Below are 24,336 nucleotides of genomic sequence, written 5' to 3'. Positions count from 1 at the left end.
TTGAGTCAGTGGTCTCAATCACTGACTGTCACATGATGTTGGCTAAGTCATGTCACTTACTTCAATTTTAAAATAAGGGTATTAGATCTCTTAAGGATTCATTAGTTTTCACATTCTGTAGTTCACCATGAATGACCTCATATTTGCATAATTCTTTACAGTGTACAACTGTAAGCTGTATCTTTTTATGCCAAGCCCAGAAAGAACTGCTGAATGTCAGGCTGCCATGTTCCAGCAGGTCTCAGCAAAACCTGCCTTTTGAGGGACTGTGGTATCTTAAAACTTCTTTTATGGAATACAAATGCCTCAGCCCTCCCCTGCAGCTTCATCCAGGTGACACCCAAGGTCACTAAAGTACTAATTTTCATCCCAAGGGCCTCCCACTCACTACAATCATAGAGCTTGATACAGAAGGAAGTATTCAACTTCTTTTATAATACTGTGATACAGGAAAAAGCGCCTCCAAAGCAAGACCATGATTAAGAGCAAACTATTTCTATGGAAAGTATGAGCTAAAATGAGAATCACTAATGGCATTAAAATACTGCCTTCTAAAATAAATACATGCAAAAATAATACACTTGTGGGCTATGTAAGGCATTTTTTTTTTATTATTTTTCGGTTTATCTTAGTAATGCCAGAAAAATAACAGCCGTTATTTTCACTTTAAATGCAAACCAAATACTGCTGCACACAGAGTACAAAGATTACCTACGAACATGGTTAGGTACAAAGGCCATATTAGATGTATAGACCAAACTTTGTTTTTACATCAGAGTAAGACTGACAGAGCAATTTTTTGGACAATTATTTTAGCAAATAACCGTGCTACTAAACAAAGGCAAATACACATATATATACATAAACACGTTTCAACTGAAGTTATTCGTGTCACTTTGACAAACAAAGGCTTCTTCTCTGGTGGGTTTCACCAGATATTTGCACCCCAAAGTCCCCTGCCCTGATCCCGCCCCCAAATGCTGACTTGATCTGAAGAAAAAAATCAGAGATGTTCTTAATTAAAGGCACATTTGGCAGCTACGGAAAGTGGCATGCATCTGGCACAGGTGCACTCTCCCTATAAAGCCACACCACATGTGACTTCCATCCACTATGCATCTTGTTTGAGTGGTAGTCCAATGTGATCCACCTTTAGCTAATTTGCTTTATAATTTTGCAGCAATTGGCTACTTAATGCACTATTTTCATTAAAGGCAAAAGGGAAGTTTGCTCACAGTTGACAGAAAATGCACTTTATGGTGTCAAAAATGGAAAATAAGGCATGAAATTTACAAAACAAGTTACAAGTGCTTTTGTTTAGATTTATCATAGACTTCATGCTTTTCTTAACTAGCGCTCAAAATATTTCACTGGCTCATGTATAAGGAATTTTGAAATGATTTTAAAAGTAATGAGATGTTTCAAAAGAAAAATACTGAATAAATAAACTAAGTCATCACTTTCCCTTATAAATAATTTTACTGCATAATTCTTTCAGACAAACTGGTATTAACCCTGTGATGCTTACTTTACTGGTAAAGATTTATGTGCAACACAACAGGACCTACACTTGTACGACAGTCATACAATATAGGTTAAAAGAATAAGTGAACCTACCTATAGCAGCAGAATACCGAGAAATAAATGGTTAAATTTTTCTTTCTGAATCTGGAGGGGAAAAAAAAGGTTTTCCTCAAGATGTATAACACTAATAAATTGAGACACCTCCCCCCATTTCCATTATCTGTTTTGCTGAGCCACTTAAAACTCTGAATTTAAGCTGTCATGAAAAGACAAATGATGAGGTACATGACTAATGTGAGCTAAATTTGAGAATTAAGACAAGATTGTGATCATAGATACCAACTAATTTTTGGTTTGCCTAATTTTTGATTACGGAAAAAACACATTAAGGAATTTAGAACCATAATATAGCCTCCAACTGAAATAGTACTAGTTCACTACACTGTTCTGTTAATTGGAGTATAATTAGCGTGGCATGCTCCTTGCTAAATTCAGATACATTAAAACATTCTTGAGTTGTTAGAGCACAGTAACCTACTAAACACATAATTTGATACCCAACAACCTTTAATTAAGCAAACTTTTGACCTTTGTACATTTCCTCATAATTTGTAGTCTTAAAACACATTTGGAGATCTGGGAAGAGTAATTAACCTGTCTTTCAATAAATTTAGAAACATATATTTATCTTTTCCTGTTTTTAAAAGTACTTAGATGTGAAAAGTCTCCCTTTCTATTATATTGGTTATCAGCCCATTTAGGTAAATTCAACCTTGAAATATTTTCTTGATTTTGTGATCCAAAGAAAACGAAACATCTAAGAGCACTTACATTTCTAAAAGAAACGTTCCATATTTTGGAAGGTGATTTAGGAAAAGTCACGCTGCATTGACTGTCTTGTAATGTCCTGAATTCAAAAGCAGAATTTTGTGGTGATGCATTTGTCTTCTCAGCCACTTCCTGTCCCTGGAAATTTTAGTTACTACAAAGAATAAGTTTGCCAGCTAGTTAATGTTTCACATGTGAAGACGGCAAGGATACAGTTTTCTCAACTCCATTGAAGGGCATCCAACTGGAATTTTTCTAATCAGTTACCACTGCAGAAAATATTTTTACCCAAATTTTACACTTCAGAATAAAAATATCCTCTATCCACAATGCATGTAAAGCTGATGCACAGTGAAGCGGTCGCCTAGAACCACGAGGGTAGAAGAATGCTTCCCTTTGGGAGAAGTATGATTAGAACTTCAAATCTGAGTTTTTTTTCTTTATACAATCAGGCAGGTTGAAAAGAGGTCATTACCTCGTTGAAGGCTAACACACTGGCCAGAGAGATACTGAATGGGCTCCAATGGGACTTTTCTCAGGTTCTCATTTGGAGTGGGGGTGGGGTAATTAAAGAGAAGTGTGCGTAAGACATATAAAGGGAAATCCTAGGGACCATGTGGCTGGTCTAATAAAAAGTCATGGAAATTCTGGAATGTGTATTATGATTAATTGTAGCAGCACTAGTAAGTAGGCTTAGATAAATACTTGTTGAATGAATGGTCTTATGGACACTCTGCGTACAAGAGGAGATTTGAAATTAATTTGGGGGGAGACTTTTAAAAGGAGACATTTTACAAAGAGAAAAGTGGCTACCATGATAGGAATGGTACAAATATTAGAAAAAAATGATTCAACTTTAACAAATAAATAAAGTATATGACAGGATGGACTGCTAAATGATGATGCAACCAACACTCTAGTCTTAAAGGACTATATATTGTACTACTGTGATGTACATTTAATGCTCTAATAAATATCACAGAAAATTATTAAAGTACTAGGTTTCCACCATGATGCAGCACTTCTAAAAATGTCTCTAATGGCATCGTTAACAGAATTGCTGAAATGTTGCTTCATTATTCAGAGGACACATGCATATACTGATAAACTGATGACTCTCTAAGGATGGAATACTGCACACTTCACAGATACTATAGTGGAGATTAATAACACTTTTTCTCTTCAACAAGTTGCATGCATTTCAATCACAGTATTTGTTAGACTCAGAAGATCAGTACATAGGCTTAATGAATAATCCATATTATGATATTAATGATGTAGGTAGATGTTCTATTACGAATAGTTCCGAAAGAGCAAAGACCTCAAGCAAGGTAGAATGTTTAATATAAACTTTAACAGACTTTATACATGTTACCTAGGAAATTAAAAACCTTACAAAGCTCTGCTTAAAAGATACCCATCCTATTCTAACCAAATATTTTCCTACATGCCAAACTGCAACTTTAGATCATTCTTTAAGATGAATACATACATCCAGAACTAGAAACCAAGGCGTACCACAATACGTGCTTTTATGCTTAGTGTTTGTGTGTTTCAACTGAAAGAAATAAGAATCAACCATTTTCTCATATAATAATTTAATATATGCCAGCCAAACAAAGTATTTGTATCTTTATTCAATTAAATTAAAACAGACCTGCCAGGTATATTATATAACATTCACTATATACACATGATTTAGGCAATGCAAGGTAATTCTAGATATGCTGATCACTCAACTATTAGTAAAACATGAACGGTGTCAGCGATGCCCAGCAAGTACTCCTTTCACACTGGGTGACTGCATTTCCATAGTATGGTTAGAGGGACAGCTACAAGCCATGACATGGATTACCAGTAAACTTTTGTGGGAAAAGGGGGGAAAATGACAATCCAGCATAGATTAACAGTCTCCTAAATGTAAATCATATACTTGACAGTTACATTGTTTTAAAAGTTCTTCTGTCATTGTTAATGACACAAAACTTCTCTTGTTTGAAGGCAACACCACCACATTTTGTTTGTGTAGGGAGGGTGGGTAGGGGAATGCTCTTAAAATCGGTATAATTATTCTTAAAAAAAAAAAAAAAAAGTACCTCTTTGGTGAAGCCTCGGTACCCATTCAATTCACTGTAATAATCTGTAAACAGGACTGTAGTACAGTGCTGGGCCTTGATTCCAACAAGGTCAGGTACCACAGCCTTTCCTCACAGTCCTCTGAATGATTTTTAAGAAAATATTCTAAAGTAGGACAAACAAAAGCAAAGGAAAACAAAGGAGGATTTGAAGATCCCTGTTTAAGATTTCTTTTTAAAAAGTGCATAATATTTTGAATTACAAAAACTGTCATCATGTGGGCCTGCTGGACACTAGACTGTGTTTTTCATCCCTTTAATGATAAAGATCACTTCACAAAAAGAGGACTCCTGCCTACTGGCTGGAGAAAGTTCCCTTTACTTGATTTTCAGGTGCAATCAGTTGTCCACTTCCTCTAGATCAGTCTTTCCATATTCTAAACGAACACCATTTTCACTTTATAATTACATCTAGGTTAAAATTCATTGTCTTATACTGCATCTTGAAGTAGAGTCGTTAGTGTTTGGAGTTCTCATTTTAACTCCTCAGTGCTGGCACGTTCAGTGCATCCATCGCCAGCAATGGATTTGGGGCCAGGAAAATGTACATCCTGGTATAGAGGAACTCAGGAAGAATGAGCATTCTCCAACAGTGGTGGTCCATCTCTGTGCATGGATGGGTGTGTATGCTCCCTTTTGTAAGTTTTTGGAGGGAGTTTAGGGATATGTTGAGAAGTGCTTTGTCGTGGAGGAACAGGCGGCCCAGCAATGGAATGAAGGTCCACTTCTTGTGTCAATGGTGGTGATGGCAGATGCCTTCTTGTGCCGTGAGGAGAAGGTGTTTGAGGAGGAGGTGGTGTAAAGGGGGAAGGGCTGTTTGGGAAGAAGGCATTACTATGGTCACTTTTTTTGCCCAAAGGGGGAGGTTGGAGATGTAGTGGTGAGCTTGAGAAAACATCAGGTGTCCTCACGGGTTCTCGTGGAGGTAATAAGGGAGGGCTTTCAGGAGGATCTGATATAGAGGTCCGGTCTGATACTGAATATCGTGGTGAATAGGCTTTTGATGTGGGTTGCCTAGGAGGAATTGCTGGGGGGCTGTCCAAATGCTTAGACATGATCTAACATAAACGGGAAAAAAAAAGACATTTATTAATAATTTATGTAGCACCATGAATATATTAAGAATTAAGCTGGGGTTTTCAAATATGCTATTGGAAGAACCCTAGATGTGGATCAGGTCGTTTTGCCATGTTTTAAAAATTGGAGGTTATGGCAGTTCATTCATTAAAATTATTTTTCCCTCAGTGTTAAGTTTTTATTTTTCTCAAAATTTTGTTATTTGCTACTGCTTACCTATTATTGAATCTAATATAAGATCATTTCCATTTAACATAAATTACCTGTCAACTTTACAATTTTAAACTTACTATATTATTAACATTTCATGATATTCTGCAAAGAGTGTCTTGACTTGCCCAGGTGCTCTGCTCTCTGGACACTGAGAACACTGAATCATGTTAACAACTGGCAAAGAAAGAAATTCCAAGAGGTAGAAAAAATAGCTATTATGAGCCTTTAAGGTCTCTTCTGACCCAGAATTCTCATGAAAATCCCACTTAAAAGCATGCCACATTCACCTATGAAAGGTTCAGATAGGTAATATTTAGCACTAAGATACCATTTCATTTAAAATGTGCTTTCATATAAAGCTTCAGACCTCTTTCCTTCTCTCTCTCGTATCTTTTAAAGAACTGTTTGAGACTGCATTACTCTTACATTATAGGTTAAACTTTTTTCTTGACAGTACCCATAATTTAGATTTACAAGGGTTTTGAAAACCTACCAAAAAACTTTCAGAAGAAAGGAAATAAACATTACTGCATCGTAAATCCATACTTAATCCTTGTTTAAACTCTATTAAGCCCAAATACTCTGAGTATTAACCTAATTCAGTTAGAACTAAACCAGACACAAGCAATTGATTATACTGTAACTGTAATGATTCCAGTTTCCAGATAACAAGGTTTTCTACTTTACCTTAGATGGCGAAGATTCCGCTGGGGCAGATTCTGGTCGTCTTCGTGGAGGAACAGGAGGGGGGACAGGCACTTCATCAGTGCTCTTGGTTAAACTTATAGATGATACTGAAGCAGATCCTGTAGGATGTTAAATTTTTTGAAAAGTTCACAGGAATTTTATTTCATCTATCAATCCTGAAAAGACTTGGAAACTGCTTATATTTATTAAAAGAAATGTACAGAAGTATCAAAAGCAGTTCAATAAATCAACAACCAATAGTATTTCCTTTATTAAAGCAAACTGCTATAAAAGCATGCAGAAATTTCTTAGCAGAATTTTCAGAAAAAAAGCTGCCTAAGATATTCTGTTATTATGTTTCTTGAACAAAATAACATTCCCACTGTTAATCTATTACTGGAATTTTTTATTTGGATCTGAGTCTCAGATTTCTGGAAGAGACAGCAAACTATTAAAAACCTTTGGAATGGTAATTTCTGTTAAGCTTTTTTGATGGGCTCATTTTTTCCTCTGACTTTATTAGTACAGAATTTTCTTGCCTTCACTGGATAGTCCTTGGGGATAGTTTCTGATCTTAACCACTCTCTCCAATGTCTCTCCCGGCAATCCCCTCAAAGGATGCCAGGGAGAGAATCTAGTGCCTGGGGGAGGGGTCTCTCCTCAGTGTGCTTAGATATTGTTCTCCTTGGCAGGGAAGCAAAGTCAGGTTCATCATACTCTAATCTAAAAATTTTCATTGTGATGGAGGTATTTAAGATGACTGAGGCAGTGTGCTGATAATAAAAACAGAAATTACACTAGAATCTGGTGAACCTGATTTAGGAGTAAGTTGATAAACTGGCACCCAAAAGTTAAGTAAAGCCTCTAACTGTAACACATCTTACAGACATTTATAATGACAAGGACTTAATATAAGCATATAAATAATTACACTTTGAAAAACATTTATGTAAGTTGTTAACTAGTTTATCAGCACAATGAAAAAGATATGAAAAAACACTTAAATGGTCGTTCAAAATTATATTTGGCAGGTTCTTTTTCTCCTTTAAACATTGACAGTTTTTATTTTGCCAATTAAATGTTATAACAATATAGAACTTAGAAAGAGTAATTTGTGTATTGATATTATTTAAATGAACAACATTTTGATCACCTACCTTTTTTCTTAAGAGACTATGTAAGTTAATTTAGCTTTAAGAATATTTTCCATTGTACACATTCTGAAATCATTTGTATGAAGAACAACAACAAAAAACGATCTATTAGCTTAAAATTTATGAAATAGTTTGGTGAATTGCTAGTTTACTTTAAAATTAAAAGCAGATACCTACATTGGAGCTTTATTTTGCTTATCAGTGATGAATATTTAGATTATATAATACAGATAGGTACAATGATAAGATAGCTGTTCTAAAGTCAAATAATAGTCATTTGCCTACAATCTGTGCTGTTCCCAGGCTAAGTGACTTAGACACTGCACGTAGCTGCCAACATTCTCATATGCGCATGCATGCTCTTGCTTTTTTTTTAAAAGTTGAGCATTAAAATATGTTTAGAACTCCAGAGTTGGAAATGAGAAGTGGTTAAATGTGGAAGCCACCCATATAATAATGTTCTTTCAAAAGAGAAAAAAAGATTTTACAAAAAGCATGAAAAATATGTAAGTTTAAGCAAATCATTTATGGTCAAAAGATAGCACGAGTGAAGGCCTCACTTCTAAGATGCTGCAAAGCAAGGTACCAATACTGCCAGACCCAAGACGAGTTTTAGCAGGAAAGGTTACATTTGGTTTAATCTTTAAAGCCAAAGCGAAAATTATGAGTCTTAAACCAAATATACTAACTTGGGCCATGGGGCAGTGTAACTTGGATAAAGACGGTATCGCTGCCTGTGAAAGGAAACAAGAAAAAGTATATATTTTTTCTTTCACTGATATATTCAAACTCATCTGTAAAAATTTATTTATGATAGAAATGTTATTTTTGTCATTCTAGTTTTAAAGAATGGTAGAACAGTTTAGCAAAAGCTCATTACTACTTACTTTTGAGAAAGATAAAGAACTAAACTGCATTAATATTGGGAATTTTCCAGATTCCTTTTAGATTCACTACTTGATGCCATAATAATTAAATGAAAAGCATTCATAAGAAAACTATATACAATATCCTGTATATTAGAGGAAGACTTTCAAAAAATGTATAAACCCAATGTGAGCAAAGAATTCAGCTGGACCTACAGAAATATGTCATTTACTAAGGATTATTTTGAAAAACCAAACTTGTGAAAGTAAGTAGTAAATAATAAATTTATGTTATAAAAATTGAAACATAAAAGGAAATTTCTTACTACTATAATTATTATAAAGTTTTGGAAATGTTCTTGGGGCATATGTTCATCACAAAATAACCACGGCTTTGGATATTACAAACAAGCTTCAAAGTGATATAGCTTTTTTTCCTTCTATATTTTTAAACACTTAAAAAAATCATTAAACAGTTTTGGTGCTTAGACAGATTTTATATAGGAAACTCTGATAATTTTTGAATGTCTAATTTCAACAACACTAGCCCCAAGAGCATTAAAGTAGAAAAACTGAGACAAAGGCTAGAAGATCTATACTGCTTCTAAATCGATATAGGTGTTTAGGTTACACTGCCTCATATTACCAACATATTGAACAGATAATATCCAAGAGACTAAAGCAATACCTATAGCACTAGACTGAGCTGATTTTTAAAACTTCAGGTTTCTCTCATTTTTGCACAATAGGCAATCACTCAAATAATTAGGGCTGTTGTTTTTCTAGCTTCTTTGCTCAGAATGAGGATAATTTAACGTCCTAGGTTCAGTGGGCGGAATTATTAATTTGATTGCTTATACAGATACAGTGTTCTTATTTCCCAGACAGCTCCAATTTCAAATAATCTATCCTATTACCTCCTTTCCATATGTACTGATATTTATTTGGAGGCTCTGGTTACTAAGGGTAGCAATCCAGCTAATTCTAATAAGTTAGCTCTCAAAAGATTAAAATTCATTTTTACACTTTGATATTAAATAATTCTGCTACTGTGTCAAAGATTCTGTTTACTAAAAATCAGATTCTCTTCACTAACATAATAGGGGTTAAAGGGGGTTATCTGCTTTAGTGTTTACTACTTATGTATTCTCCAGTTTTCTTGGAAAGGAAATAAATATGCCTTCTGGAGATAAGCCTCAAGAACATGGTCGTATACTCAGTACAATACAGGAGTAAAATCAAAAGACAAAGCTCATGACAGTTACCAACTGCAGGCTTTTAGAAAGAATGATTACACCTATGCATACACACTTGTGCACACAGACGCAGACTTGGCTTTGATCATATTTATATATAGCACAGGCTTAGATTCATGTGTAAACTTGGGGCACTTTTCTGATTTGTCACTTCAAACTAATTGCTTGGTCTTACTGCCTGGAAAATGCTATTTAAAAACTCTCAGAATTAAACATTATATATATCAAGAAATATATACTAGGAATTCTTGTCAGCTAGGTACTGAACAAATTTATTGATAATGACTTAGGAGTGAAACCCAGTTCATCAAAAAGTAGTATCAATTTGTTAAATACAAATCCCAGACAACAGATCAGTGGTTCTCCATCGTGGCTGCCCATTAGACCCTGCTAGGGAGCTTTTAAAAAATACTGATGCCCACGTGCCAATGCCAGTCTAACTCAAGCGTGGGCTGGGCATATAGGTATTTTTTAAAGCTCCCCAGGGGGACTGTATGTCCAACCAGGGTTGAAACCACTGTTGAAGATAATCTCCAATTTATAATTGAGTCATTCTTGGAATAGGAATAAGCATTTTCCTATAGAAAAAAATTATATAAATCATGAATAACTTCTTAAACGTACAATAGCCTGTTAAATGCAAGTGTATGAAATCAGAAATTAATCACTTATAATAATCTTCTATGAAGAAAAGCCTTGCATTCCAGCTTCAACTGCTTGGAATACATTTTTTCTTGTTAAAGCTTTCCCTACTAAGGGATGGGGCTAAAGCTCATCTGCAGCCCACAGACCAGGCCAGACCTATGGCTTCCTTTTATGACCAGGCAACCTTCAAACAGGAAAGTACCAAGAGCACTTCATCCTCCTCGCTCCATGCTATAGCCAGAGATGCAAAGCTGGGTGGTCTCTCTCCTTTTCCCGGCCACTGTCATCATCACCTCAGAGGTGGACCTGGTCAGGATAAGGTGTGGAGCAGGGTTCTGAACGTGAGAATGTATGTAGCAGCAGTAGGTAGGTGGCCAGTTTCCTTCCCTCTCTGTCTTCACCACAAAGCTTTCCGTGACCATTCTTGCCTACTCTGTGGTCATCTTTGTATAAACTTCTACAGCATTAATGTCTTTGCCACTCATTTAGCATTTTGCTAATAAATTAGCACTTATACATCTTCTCTGGTGAAGCCTGCAATCTTACTGAGAGATGAAAAAAATCATGGTACAAACAGAATCAAGCACTTAACAATGGTTAAGCATGTAACTATGATTTTCTTTGTACTATGATTATTTTTTTTAACATCTCAGTAAGATTGCAAGCCCTAACAGAGAAGGTGTGTCACTGCTTAGCAAGAAATGAGATATGCAACAGATACTGGCTGAAAAAATTAATCTTTGTTTTTAAAGTAAGTTATTTTTGGAAAAAAAACTATAAGAAGCAAAAAAAACTATTATAACTGATCAAAAATTCTAGTCAAACTCTGCCTTTTAAAAAAGCAATGGAACTTTTTGCCTCATTGTATGGAGTGGAATATGTTCAGATGACTTAAGAATGTAGGTACAGCAGCTCTTTCCTGCCAGGCCCTGAGGGAAGCAAGGAAGTAGGTATTCACTCTAGTGGCAACACAGTGAGTACCAGTCTGGACGTGCTGGTGATCCACCCGGCCCCCCCCCATAACACTAGCAGATCTGTTAAGCAGAGTGGGGTCAAAAGCAGATGAGGACCTTTAATATACACAGACCACTAATGAACGTTAAGTAAGGGACTAACTGAGCATACAGATGGTTTTATATTATACTGGCTTACTTAATTTCAAAATCAGTTATTTTCAGTTTTTACTAAGAACAGAGGGAGTAGTAATAGGGGCTTTCTTTTTCACAAAGGAAGAGAAATGGAAAAAATCTTCAGGGCTAAGATTACAAAGCCTAAGGTTTCTCCACTTGTCTAGCTATTTTTAGTTAATATTCTTCCACTGTCACATATGACAAAGCACTGATCCAGAGCGCTGCATTCCAAAATGATTCCCTTTTCCCTGTTTGACTAATAATTTAAAGATTTAGCACTAGTAGGGAATGTAGTAGGCTTATCTCCTGTTTTTCTACATCTCCCATTTTTAGCTACTTAAACTAAGAGAAATAGAATTTGCAATTGATGGCCTTCATGTGATTTCAATAATTCACTCATGGGAATCTTTATAATATAGATCACAGCCAACTGCTCTTGGAAAAACACCCTTCAAACAGTTAAATGGGTCATAATAAACAAGGATTTTCAGTCAGGTATACTGTGAAAAGTGCTGCTTTTATTTTATTACCTAATTTAGGAGGTTGGCGAATTGGGGAAAATAAATGGGAATTTTTTTAACCTGGTGTTTATTTGAACTTATAAAAAATATCTGATAGCCTACTGTGTGCATAACATGACTTCATAATCCTCAGTAGCCAAACAAGGCCAAGTTGTGGCAATTCTTAAAACAAATACACTTTAGGAGGTAAAAAGATGAGACAAACTGCTGGGTAACTACAAATATATATACAACACGGGAATAAATAAACGGGATTCTGGACCAAATCTCAAAATAATATACCTCCAAAAAATAATTTTTTTTAAAGTTAGATTCTCTGAGTTGGAAGAAATCTTAAAAATCTAGTTTAATCGCCAGAAGGCACAGAAAAAGTATTTTATCGAAAATCAGAAAGCTCACTAGCAGACTGGGATGACAAACTAGGATTCCTAACTCCTACGTCAGTGCTTCTCAACCTCCTCCCGAATAATAATGTCATGCTGCCTCTCACTATTGGATTCTGTAACATCAAATATTAGGGCAGAACTTGAACTGTACACTGAGCTAGGACAGCCAATGGGAAGAGCATGTGGAAATGGTTGTGAGAGGGTTAAAGCCGACTGAATTCAAACTCTGATTTGATAATGAACAAATGAAAAAAGGTTGTGGGTTCTTAGTAGAGATTGAAAGCTCCACATGAAATTGATTAAAAAAATTAATGGAAGCATCATGGTGCTCTAGATATAAAAGGCAGCCTCTTCAAAGGGCTAGGGCTGGGATGTACAGTTTGGCACCCATTAGCCACATGTGGTTATTAAGCATTTGAATGTGGCTAGTCCAAATTGAGATGTGCTGTAAGTGTAAAACGTATACTGCATTTTGAAGATTTAGAACCAAAAAAGAGATTGTACAGTGTCTCAGTAAATTTTTATACTGATTTCATATTGAAATGACAACATTCTGCATATGCTGAGTTAAATAAAATATATTACTAAAATTAATTTCACCTAATTCTTTTTGCTTTTTTAAAATGTGGCTAAAGATCATTTAAAGTTACACATGTGGTTCACATTATATTTCTATTGGACAGCACTGATTTAGAACTAGGAAAGGGATGAGCAACAGTATGCAGGCTGTGAGATTTGTACGGCTGGGCTTGAAAGCATAGGAGTGTATTAGCCGGCACTATATACCACCTGCTGGATGGTGTAGACTGAAAAAGGGTTAAGTAGGAGTTTGAATTTGATACATTGCAAAATTAGAAACTACAGAGTTTGGTTGGAAAGGAACCAGGTACTGAGCAGTATTCAAATATAATTTTGGAGGCAGCAATCAGATTGACATTCCATGCAGATTTTAGGAGTTATCTTTGTTTCCTCCAGAAGTTAGAGATGCATTTTAAATTCACCAATTGAAAACAAATGCTCAAATGAGATTTCAATTACCAATTTCATCATCAGGCCTATCTGTAAAGTGTAATACATTTAAAGAGGGTTGTTCTAACAGATAAACTGCTGGAGTTTAGAGTTTATTTTACATTTCTATAATAATAGCTTTTGAAATGGTATTTGATTTACCTACAAATTTACAAAAAATATATATATACAGATTCCTTTTTACCTCTAGCACATATAACACTAACAATTACTTAAAGCACTTAAAACTTGAGCACCTACTTGAGTGAAAAGGGCTTGAATGATCAGAATCAAATACGCTGCAAACATCTGTGGTACTAGAAGCACCAGAAGCAGGAGGAGGTGTTAACGGTGTTCTTGGAGAATTTGGTGCAGATGCTGTACTTTCTGTTTCACTTTCAGGGATCCTACTATAACTAATTTTCCTTGGCTCTTGCTGCAGAGGTGTGGGATGTCTCATAGTACCTGGTCTTGGGTTTGATGGACGAACACCAGGAGATTTTAGGGGATAGCTATATTTTTTTGGCTGTAGACATATCAAAAGAAACACAACACTTACAACACCATAATGGAAAAGAAGGTTCTTCTATAAATGCTTGGTAAAATTTGATTAGTATCTAGGAAAACCACAAAGCACTAATAAAGAAGTGACATAATGATTCAAATCAAAGTGTCCAAGTTGAAGAGTTAACACCCCATTTCCATAAAGCCTTGGCTATCTAAATTATTAGGGATGCCATCAGGATCATTTGAGCTATTTACAAATGCATTAAACTGCTTGAGTTTTCATCTGTTTATGTTAGTTTTATGGCATTTTTTTTCTTACAGTGTGATCATTTCTCAATGATATCAGTGTGTCTCATTGGAGCAGACTATATAGCTATTTCCAATTTGCTGTTTTTAATCCATCTTTTAAAAAACTGTTTTAGGCCTTGAGAAATTTTCTTGTGACATAATTTCATAAGCTTTGGTTCACAGACGTTATGAGATTTATCTTGGTTACTTAGAAGCCATTTATGTTTACTTCTTGATTCTTGACTTTCTTATGAATAAGAGAGATTATATTCAGAACAGTGAGATGATGATACTGTACATAAACTTGGCCAGGCAGTTACTAGTAATAAGAAAGAATGGAAACTTTATTTCACCCCCAAAAAAGTATCTTTAGCCAAGCCTGTTATTTTTATGGCTAATGATTCAAGGTTAAAAGTTCTCATAAAAAGTACTTATATAAGTACATATATTTCTTATAAGTGAATTAGTATAAATTATCAGATTTCCTGCCCTTAACATAAATACCGCATAACATTTTTTGTTAAGTTGGCCATATTTGCCCAACTTCTTCATCTATCATGTTAGGATTTATTCACATTAATATTAGTGCCCATTTACCTGGAACTAAGTGGAATAATCCTGAGCATATTTATTAAGCATTTATTCACTATTTTTATCCATTACATGTGCACGTCATCTCTAAATGCCTTTATAGAAAACTATAAACCACCAGATATAGATGACAACTGTAAAAAATACATAAATGTAAAAGAAATATAAATGTATGAATGCTTACAAATCTTGGGAGAGGCTTAGGGTTTCGTGGTTCTATTTCTAGGGATTTGTTGAAAAGATAATCTGTAAATTCTTTTTCCATACTATTTCCCATTGGATTCAAGTTTTCAAAGAACCTCTAAAATAGATGCCAAGAAAAACAATTATTAATATTAAATAATTTAAGTTCAGTTTAAAGTTCATGAAAATAATTTAAGAAAACATTTAACGTAAGAAAATTGGAATTATTTAAGTTTTATTTTCCTTTTCCTCCGCAATAAACCTGCCTCTTATCAGGTGGTTATAAACTTAATCAGAAATATGTGTTCTCAAATAATTCAACTTACTTTGATATCTGATTCTACTCGTAAACAATAAGGCTGATTTTGGTACTGCTGGATCTCGCCTGTTATTTCTGCTACTTTCCTCCTTTTGCTAAAGTTTATAAGCTCTTTTCCATGCCTTTTTAGGACCTCAGGGTTGCCTTCTTCTGTTTTCAAGATATTAGTTAGATAAATTCCTAGAAGAGATAATAAATTATTTCAAGGATAAAAATGGAAAAGGCTAGTTTTTTTCTTTCTCAGTAATTATAGGTATATTACACTGTACCATCTCAACCATCATAACCAAAGAATTAAGGCACAAATTTCCATTCTATGAAAAACAACAAGCTAAGTAAATATCAAAGAAAGATTTTTATAAGTATCAAATTCTTCTGTGATTTAAGTTCTATAAATACCCAGGAAAAAGGGAGACCAAGTTTAACAAAACTAATAGATTTTCAGGAGCAATAACCAATTTCCCACCCCCCACATGCATATGTTATTTAACATTAAGTCATGGTTTTGTTAAAGGAACTTTAAGAATAACCCATCACTATTAACACATATTTTTGGCAAAACAGGAAAACATCAAATTTAGAGGATCATATTTTCTGCTTACTCAGCTCCTGAGGCCCCCAAGAGGTCGTTAGGCTTTGTAATCAGAGGTAGTACTGTTTGGATAGGCTGACTCGTGAAAATGTGGGCGGATGTGCAAGCCTATCAAACACAGGACTGCATGTGATTTATGTATATTCTGGTCTTCAGTACTTCTAGAATTATGTCAACCTGGTAAGGGAGCTCCTGTTTCCCCACCACTGCAGTTTGTGCACTGGATGAGGAGGAGAATGAACAAAATAGCAGGCATTTTAGTTCCTTTCTGTTCTAGCATAAAGGTTCTGGAGCCAGCTCTGCTGCTTTCCCCTCTTGTGATCTTGTGCAAGTTGCTTAGCCTTGGTTTGCTCATCTCTAAAATGAGGACAGCAGGGTTGCTGTGAGAAATAAATGAGTAAATTTATGTACAGGCTTAGAATGGGGCCTGACAAAAGTAGATGCTTAATTAGCTGTGGTTGGGATTGTTGATACTGTTGTTGCTATTCTTGCCCTATCCTATTTCTGCCTTTTCCTCTGAAGTACTGACTATGATGCTTTGGGAAAAAAAAAAGTGTGAATATCTGAGTTCATTTGCTCAGTACACATTTGCTGAGTCTCTGCTGTACGCCAAGCACTGCATTAGGTACTGCAGATACAAAGATGAACAAGACACACAGTTCCTGACTTCAAGGAGTTCAGAGTGTTGAATGTGGGCTACTACAGTACCATTTGGTAAGTGCTATATTAATTAGTACTAATGCATAAGATGCTATGAGAGCACAAACAAGATGTGCCTAATTCTGCCTTGAGCTGTTGGGAGTAGCAGAAGCATCACAGATTAAAATATGCTTAAAGTAAGTCTCAAAAAATGAACAGAAGTTTAATAAGCAGAATAAGATAGAGGGGCATTCTAAGCAAAGCAGCCACGTGTTTGAAGGCACTGGTTTTTGTGAAGCTTGGAGGCATACTCAGAAATGGCTAGCCTTTACGGGTTTGGTCTGTGGGGTGGAGGAAGAGTGGCAGGAAATGAGGATAGGCAGAGGCAAGGAATCAGTAGTTCTAATCCCTTCTCCATCACTGCAGGTTAGCCACTGGATGAAGAGAGGGATGAACAAAGCAACAGGCACTTCAGTTCTAATCACAGATTAGTGGTTCTAAATGGTTTTGTGGTAGAGGCAAACGTTTGGTTTTTTTTGGCTGCACTGCACTTTGTGGGATTTCAGTTCCCCGACCAGGGATCAAACCCAGGCCCTCGGAGGTGAGAGTGCCAAGTCCCAACCACTGGACCGCCAGGGAATTCCCGACGCAAACTTTTAAATACGAGAATATTTGGCTACGTTCTTGGCAAGATTAAATAACTCAAAATCAATAGTGAACAGTTAGTAATAATGAAACATGATAGACATCAATGCCTGTTTGGTTCTAGAAAGCATCCAGTTATTCAGTGTATTAGTTACTTGGCTATTTCTCAGCACCTAGGCTACTCTTGATTATATATTCATAAGACAAATTGACCATGTGTTCTAGTAAGCACAGGCTCTTTTATTTTCCACATCTGCCTGTCACTGGCTTTTTTACTTGCAGTTGGTTATATTCTCCTCTACACTAAGTTGCATGACCCACTTAGTTCAATGTTCAGTCTGACAAACGTCCGTGACAGTACACATATTTAATGGGAGCCAAAATTAACCTTCCATATTGGCCACAAATTGATGGCCCAACTATGAAGAGTTTGTGGGTAGTAGCACCCGTACAGGGTCACAAAGAGCCTTTTTAAAAGAGCTTAGCTTTTATCCAGTAGGTAATTAGGAGACTATCAGCATCTTTCCATTCTAGAATGATTATTCTGGTTGTACTGTGACGCTAGATGGGTTAGAAGGAGTTAAGACTAGAAGCAGGAAGCTCAGTTAACAGAGTAAAAGTCATCTTGGTGAGATGATGAGGGCTACCTTAGGGCCCATGGGGATAGAGTGGAGTGCATAAATATCTAAGAGGTAAATGCCACAAGAACTGATTAAGTGGTTTGGGCAGAGGGTAGGCACAGCGGGAAGGAAGACTCTCACCTTTGTGCTTGAGGGACTGACTGGGTGGTGGTGTAATGACTGACCTGGGGAACATGGGGATAATAAATTGTGGGATATTGTACGTGTTAAAAGTATACTTGAAAGAAGTTGTGAAAATGCTTACAAGTAGCATTTTGGGAGAGTTCAGGATAAAATTTGGAATTATTTTATGACAAATTAACGGCTAGTTAAAAGGAGAACAAATAATTAAAGAGGTGGTGTTCAAACTTTGTTGATCATAAACTACATCAGTAAAAAAATGTTTAAGCATGCACTCTCTCTCTCTCTCTGTGTATATGTATAATAAAAAATGTAGTGCAAATATGTACATAGATGTACATAGATTTAATTTTTTTTAAAAAGGTCATTTTACATACCCTGCTCTAGGGACAGCTGTTCTAGGCAGAGGAAAAGCAGAGCATTATGACAAATGATGAAGAGGGGTGAGGTTTCACCTCTTGGCTGACACCCTTCCCAAGCTTTTCGGGAAAAAGTGGCTGCTCAGGGTTCACAGAGCACTCTGTTCATACTTTGATTTACACGTTTCTACAATACAGTGTTATATTTACTACATAGCACTATAATTTATTTTTCTGCTCTTTCAAGGGAGCTTATTGAGGATAACACTATGTTTTACTTGTCTCTCTATTCTCAACACCTAGCCCTGGGCCTGACACATACAGGCATTCGACAGATATTTCTGAATGAATAAAAGCAGCACACTATTTCAGAATAGAAAAGAAAGCATTTGCAGACTAGACCAGGATACAAGAGACATACGGTCAATTCTAAAATGGCAGGAAAGCAAGAGTGGAGATGGAACAAACTGACAAGAAACAGAAGGAGAACACAAAATTAGAGCAGTGTGAAAGGAAAAGAGCAAAGCTGATGTTACAGGCTTGGAGTTTTGTGCAGAGAGGTGAGACTTGGTTGAGGTAGAAATCTACATCCTTTTACCTGAGAGGAAATGTTAGTTTGCCTATATATATTCATTCTACCTATGAGTAGAACCTTGTAGTGTATGGAGAAAAATTGAGAAATAGACCAGTAGCCTGGCATAGCCTTGGAAGGAGAAATTGCCTGACTTTTATTATTCTGTAAATAGTGCAGTGCCAGCAAAAAAATCTGAGTAAGAATTCTGCTAAGATGATAGAGAAAATAGAAGTGTCAGATACTACCCCTGGGCCTCCTATAGAGGAGAAAAAAATCCAGTATCCAGAATTAAGGATAAGAATCTAGAAGAAGTTTCTACAATTGATCATATAGATGAAATGGAACGAAGCAGCAGCAATAATATCTACCTACTGGGTCAGAACCATGAAAGGCTACCTGGCTAACCTTTAGCTTGGAAATAGCAAAAATCTCCTAGAGCAGCAGAACTGACCAGAGACTTAATAATCAGGAAGATAAGCAGATACGGGTAGGAAGGCTGGCAGGCAGGCTGTCTACACCTATCAAACCACCTACATGTTTGCAATCACTCACTAAATCATATGGCTCACTTTAAAACACAATGGAATACTACTCTAAATACAGGTCTGAAATTTCCTTTTTTCTCTTAACAACATGTTAACAAAAGTCGATTACGTTAGTTCATAGAGATCTGAAAGAGAATACAGTTTGTCTGTATGAATAAATGTCCACCAATCAGGTGATATAATGGAGTAGCAGGGGCCAAACATGAGTCCAGTGAACCGGCCCTGTGGTTTCATTTCACCTCTGTGTAACAGGGGCCATAGGATATCATGAGTAGCATGACTATAAGTTCAGTGAGTGTACTGAGTGACTAAGATATTTCGCTTTTTTCTAAGCACCTGACATAGCCCTGATACTTAGTGGTACTCAAGAAATATTTGTTGACAGGTTGAATGAAATGAACATCAGACTGAGGTCCTTCCCAGGCTCCCTTGTATGAACTGGCACCATAGTTACCACACTTAAAAGTAAATGCATAGACTTCAATGTTTTATCAGAAAGAGAAATGAACTCAACAGTTTTATCAAGAATTTAGGGGGAAAAATCCTCAGAAAACGGAATAAATTAACAATGATAAAAAGTAATACATGACATAAAAACTATAAAATCAGAGAGAATAACTGTTTCAACTTTTATTGTTTGGAAGAAAAACACAGTAAAACAAACAAGTAAAAATAGAAACAAAAACATTGCAAATAAGAGCAGTTTTAAAAGTAGCATTTTTATAGAGTGAATGCTAGTACTTTTAGAATACTGAAATGAGACAACTGTGTAGCAAACAAAACTGAAATAGAAAAAAAATTAAGGAAGAAATGAAAATGTTATTATAGAATTACATACTACAAAAGATTCTAGGCCCAGATGGTTTTTCTGTTGGAATATTTCAAAGTTTAAAGGCTAGATCATTTCATGATATTCTGGAATAGATTAAGATGGAAAGCTGCTTAACTCATGTTACAAAGTAAATATAACCATAATAACAAAAGCTGATAAATATAGGACAAGAAGAAAAACCACAAACCAATCTCACTTATAAAGATGGATGCAAAAATCCTGAATAAAATGATAATGAATAGAATTCATTTGTATATTTAAAAGACTAATCCACCATGAATATAAAAGACTTAATGTTGGTTAACAGAAAGGTTCAGTATTAATTTTAATTTGCTAAATAAGAAAAATCATTTTGCTCTCACTAAGACAGCAAACTATAAAGGTAAATGTATACTGCCAACAAAAACACAGAAGATAACTATGCAAAGAAATTGTCTTAACATAATAAATAGCATCGAATCAAGCAAATAGCAAAATTATACCTATCCCTGCTGAAACAGAGATGAAAACAGAACTTCTTTTTATTACTGTTTAACCTTTTTTTTTTTTTTTGCGGTACGTGGGCCTCTCACTGTTGTGGCCTCTCCCGTTGCGGAGCACAGGCTCCGGACACGCAGGCTCAGCGGCCATGGCTCACGGGCCCAGCCGCTCCGTGGCATGTGGGATCTTCCCAGACTGGGGCACGAACCCGTTGTCCCCTGCATCGGCAGGCGGACTCTCAACCACTGCGCCACCAGGGAAGCCCACTGTTTAACCTTTGTTTGGGAAGTTGTGACTAATGCTGTAAGGCCTAACACAGAAATAAAATCAAAAGAAGAGACACTATTGTTATCGGTAGACATGATTAAATATCTAGAAAATCCCAGGAAATTAATAATTCTTGGAATTAAGGGAAATTGACTATTAAAAAATGAATACCATTCATGATCAAAAATACCTAGGAAAAAGCTAATTATCATAAATGTTCTTTCCAAATTAATTGATAGATCATTCCAACTGTATTTTGGGGAATCACTCCCCCTCCCCAGTTCATTTGGAAAAATAAAGAGACAAAATTGGCAAAGAAAATACTGAAGAAACATCAACAAACCAATCTTATTATATATGAAAATATTATAAATATAAAGCAGGATTTCTTTCCTCCCTTCCTTCCCTCCTTCCTTCCTTCCTTCCTTCCTCCCTCCCTCCCTCTCTCTCTCTCTCTCTTCCTTCCTTCCTTCCTTCCTTTCTTTCTTTCTTTCTTTCTTCTTTTTTTTGTGGCTGAGCTATGTGGCTTGTGAGATCTTAGCTCCCCGACCAGGGATCGAACCCCGGCCCACGGCCGTGAAAGTGCCGAGTCCTAACCACTAGACCGCCAGGGAAGTCCCTAAAGCAGGATTTCTTACCCTTGGCACTACTGACCTCTTAAACTGGATATTTCTTAATATTGTTGGATATTGTTGTGCGGGCTGTCCTGTGCACTGCAGGCTGTTAGCAATATTCCTGTCCCCTACTGACTAGAGGCCTCTAGCACCCCCCAACTCGAACAACAAAAAATGCCTCTAGACATTGCTGAATGTTCCTTGGAGGACAAAAATCGCCCTGGTTGAGAATCACTGATTATAAAGTGCCAATCATTAAGACTGGGGCACTAGCATAAGAAGTTAATGGGATGAACCTAGAGATTATCATACTAAGTGAAGTTAGACAGAGAAAGACAAATATATGATATCACTCACATGTGGAATCTAATTTAAAAAAAGATACAAATGAACTTATTTACAAAACAGAAACAGATTTACAGAAATCGCAAACAAACTTATGGTTACCAAAGGGGAAATGTTGGGGGGAGGGATAAATCAGAAGCTTGAGATAAACACACACACACTACTATATATGACAGATAACCAATAAGGACCTACTGTATAGCATAGGGAACTCTACTCAGTATTCTGTGATAACCTATATGAGAAAAGAATCTAAAAAAGAATTAATATATGTATAGGTATAACTGAATCACTTTGCTGTACACCTGAAACTAATATAACATTGTAAATCAACTGTACTCCAATAAAATTAAAATATAATAAAATAAAATAAAAAGAAGTTAATGGGAAACAATACTTTTTAAAGAAGGAGGTACCATATATAAATGGGGATGAAGAAGACTTATTCAATAAACATGGGTCAACATATAAACAATCTGGTGGAGAAACAAATTTGAATATTTCATATGATATCTAAAAGAGACTTCAATTTGACTGAAGAGTTAAATATAATTTTAAAAGTTAAATCATAAAGCTAGGAGAAAATATGACTGAATGTTAAGTTACTAGACTGGAAGAACTTTCTACAGTCAGAAACAATAGAAATCATAATGGGAAAAATGGACAGATTATAGAATTTTAAAATTACTGTATTTCAAAGAATAACAACTAAAAGGCAGACTGGTAAAATATCTAGCTCAAGAAATATCCAGCTAGATATAAATTATCTAGTTAGATTGGCTAGCCTGCTCAAGAAAATATTCTCAAATACATAAGAAAGGTATAAATATGAAGATATTCATTATAACATTATTTAGGAAAGCAAAAAAGCTGGAAACAACATGCGTCAGGTCATAGGGTAACAGTTAAATAAACTGTCATACCAACTTTAAAGAATATCATGTAGCCATTAGAAATGGTAATTATGAAGACTAATAAAACACAACAATATATCTAGGATATGGTAAGTGAAAAAAGTGAACAATGTGTACCTGTCACACAATTACAACTATATACAATATGTATATGTACAAAACTGGTTGGTTATAAAGCCTGATCAAAAATGTCAATTGAAAAAATATCAGGACATAACAATGTTACATGCAGTATAACTTAAAGCTATATAGAAAATATATAAATAGAGATGAGGAAAAGGCTAGAAGAAAATACACCACATACTAAAAAGACTAAACACCAGATGTGTAATTGAGGTCATAATTTTTTTAAGTATTTAGAGGAAGAATCATGAGAGCATATATACCAGCAGAGAAAAGAAACCAGTGTGAAAGAGATATTGAAGATATAAAATAACAGGAAATAAGCTGGGACGAAGTGAGAGGGTGGCATGGACTTATATATACTACCAAATACTACCCAGATAGCTAGTGGGAAGCAGCCACATAGCACAGGGAGATCAGCTCGGTGCTCTGTGACCACCTAGAGGGGTGGGATAGGGAGGGTGGGAGGGAGGGAGATGCAAGAGGGAGGGAATATGGGGATATATGTGTATGTAGAGCTGATTCACTTTGTTATAAAGCAGAAACTAACACATCACTGTAAAGCAATTATACTCCAATAAAGATGTTAAAGAAATAAAATACAGGAAATAAATGATGGAATAAGATAGAGGAACCTACAGAAAGGGAGAAGATTCAGATGGTAGGTTTCAGTCTTAAAAGAAAGAAAAGGCACTACCTTACTCTGGTGCAGAAGGGAAGGAAAAAAGAATAGGTAAAATTTTGATGCATAGAAGGTGTGGGCCCAGAGGCACGTGCACTATGGTTTTTAGCCATGTGAGACTGTTTATAAGCAGCATGATTATCAAGTATGGGTAAATATGGCCATGCCTCTTCTGTAGAGTGTTTGGTTTACTAAAAGTCAATAAAAAGATTTCTATGAATATTAAAACAGAAGTAAGCATTATACAATATTGAATGGCTGAACAATATAGAAATAAAAAGTGGAATGTACATATTGGGCTTCATCTTAAAAAAGTCCTCATAGAGAAAAATTCTAAGGGGATTCAGGTGCTAAATATTTGTTAAGTACTTTCTGCTGGTATATTAGACATGTGTTTAACTCAGTCATTTAATGAAATAACTGTTGTTTTATCCAGAAACACGATAAAGATTTAAGAAGAAATGCTCACCAAAGAAAGGCACACATGGTGGATTAATAGACCTGAGTTTTGCCAAATATTTCTTATAGTGATCTTCACTTAGTTCATGAGCTTCTTCTAAAATTTTCTTTTGGCGACTTGGTATTTGCTACAATAAAAAAAATAATGTTTAGGGAATATAGGTTTACAAAGGGAATCACAGGTTTT

The 24,336-nt window shown here is 35.7% G+C and overlaps 2 protein-coding genes across 8 annotated transcripts in view; one reads left to right on the top strand and one right to left on the bottom strand.

Moving 5' to 3' along the window:
* Nucleotides 1-24,336, top strand: part of ARHGEF33 (Rho guanine nucleotide exchange factor 33) — a 120,698-nt gene that overhangs the window by 79,818 nt on the left and 16,544 nt on the right. For 2 of the 6 annotated variants that reach the window (XR_009566159.1, XM_060309309.1), the window contains exon 20: nucleotides 6,470-6,937. The exons of the other annotated variants lie outside the window; for them this stretch is intronic. The gene's annotated coding sequence lies outside the window, so the exon portion shown is untranslated. Of the gene's footprint in view, nucleotides 1-6,469; nucleotides 6,938-24,336 lie in introns of those variants that run through there. 6 annotated transcript variants of the gene reach the window in all.
* The window catches only part of SOS1 (SOS Ras/Rac guanine nucleotide exchange factor 1), a 148,580-nt gene continuing 128,630 nt past the window's right edge, over nucleotides 4,387-24,336 (bottom strand). Inside the window, exons 17-23 of one of the 2 annotated variants that reach the window (XM_030857875.3) lie at nucleotides 24,160-24,277; nucleotides 15,326-15,498; nucleotides 15,001-15,117; nucleotides 13,692-13,956; nucleotides 8,308-8,352; nucleotides 6,465-6,583; nucleotides 4,387-5,545 (exon numbers count right to left, since the gene is read on the bottom strand). In XM_030857875.3, the coding sequence (XP_030713735.1) occupies nucleotides 5,054-5,545; nucleotides 6,465-6,583; nucleotides 8,308-8,352; nucleotides 13,692-13,956; nucleotides 15,001-15,117; nucleotides 15,326-15,498; nucleotides 24,160-24,277 (1,329 nt within the window). In that variant the 3' untranslated portion in view covers nucleotides 4,387-5,053. The remainder of the gene's footprint in view (nucleotides 5,546-6,464; nucleotides 6,584-8,307; nucleotides 8,353-13,691; nucleotides 13,957-15,000; nucleotides 15,118-15,325; nucleotides 15,499-24,159; nucleotides 24,278-24,336) is intronic. The other variant, XM_030857876.3, reaches the window with a different exon arrangement.

Source organism: Globicephala melas, chromosome 12, assembly GCF_963455315.2.
Source record: "Globicephala melas chromosome 12, mGloMel1.2, whole genome shotgun sequence".
Lineage (NCBI taxonomy): Eukaryota > Metazoa > Chordata > Mammalia > Artiodactyla > Delphinidae > Globicephala > Globicephala melas.
Note: the sequence above shows the minus strand (reverse complement) of the source record. Positions and strands in the feature narration are given on the sequence as shown.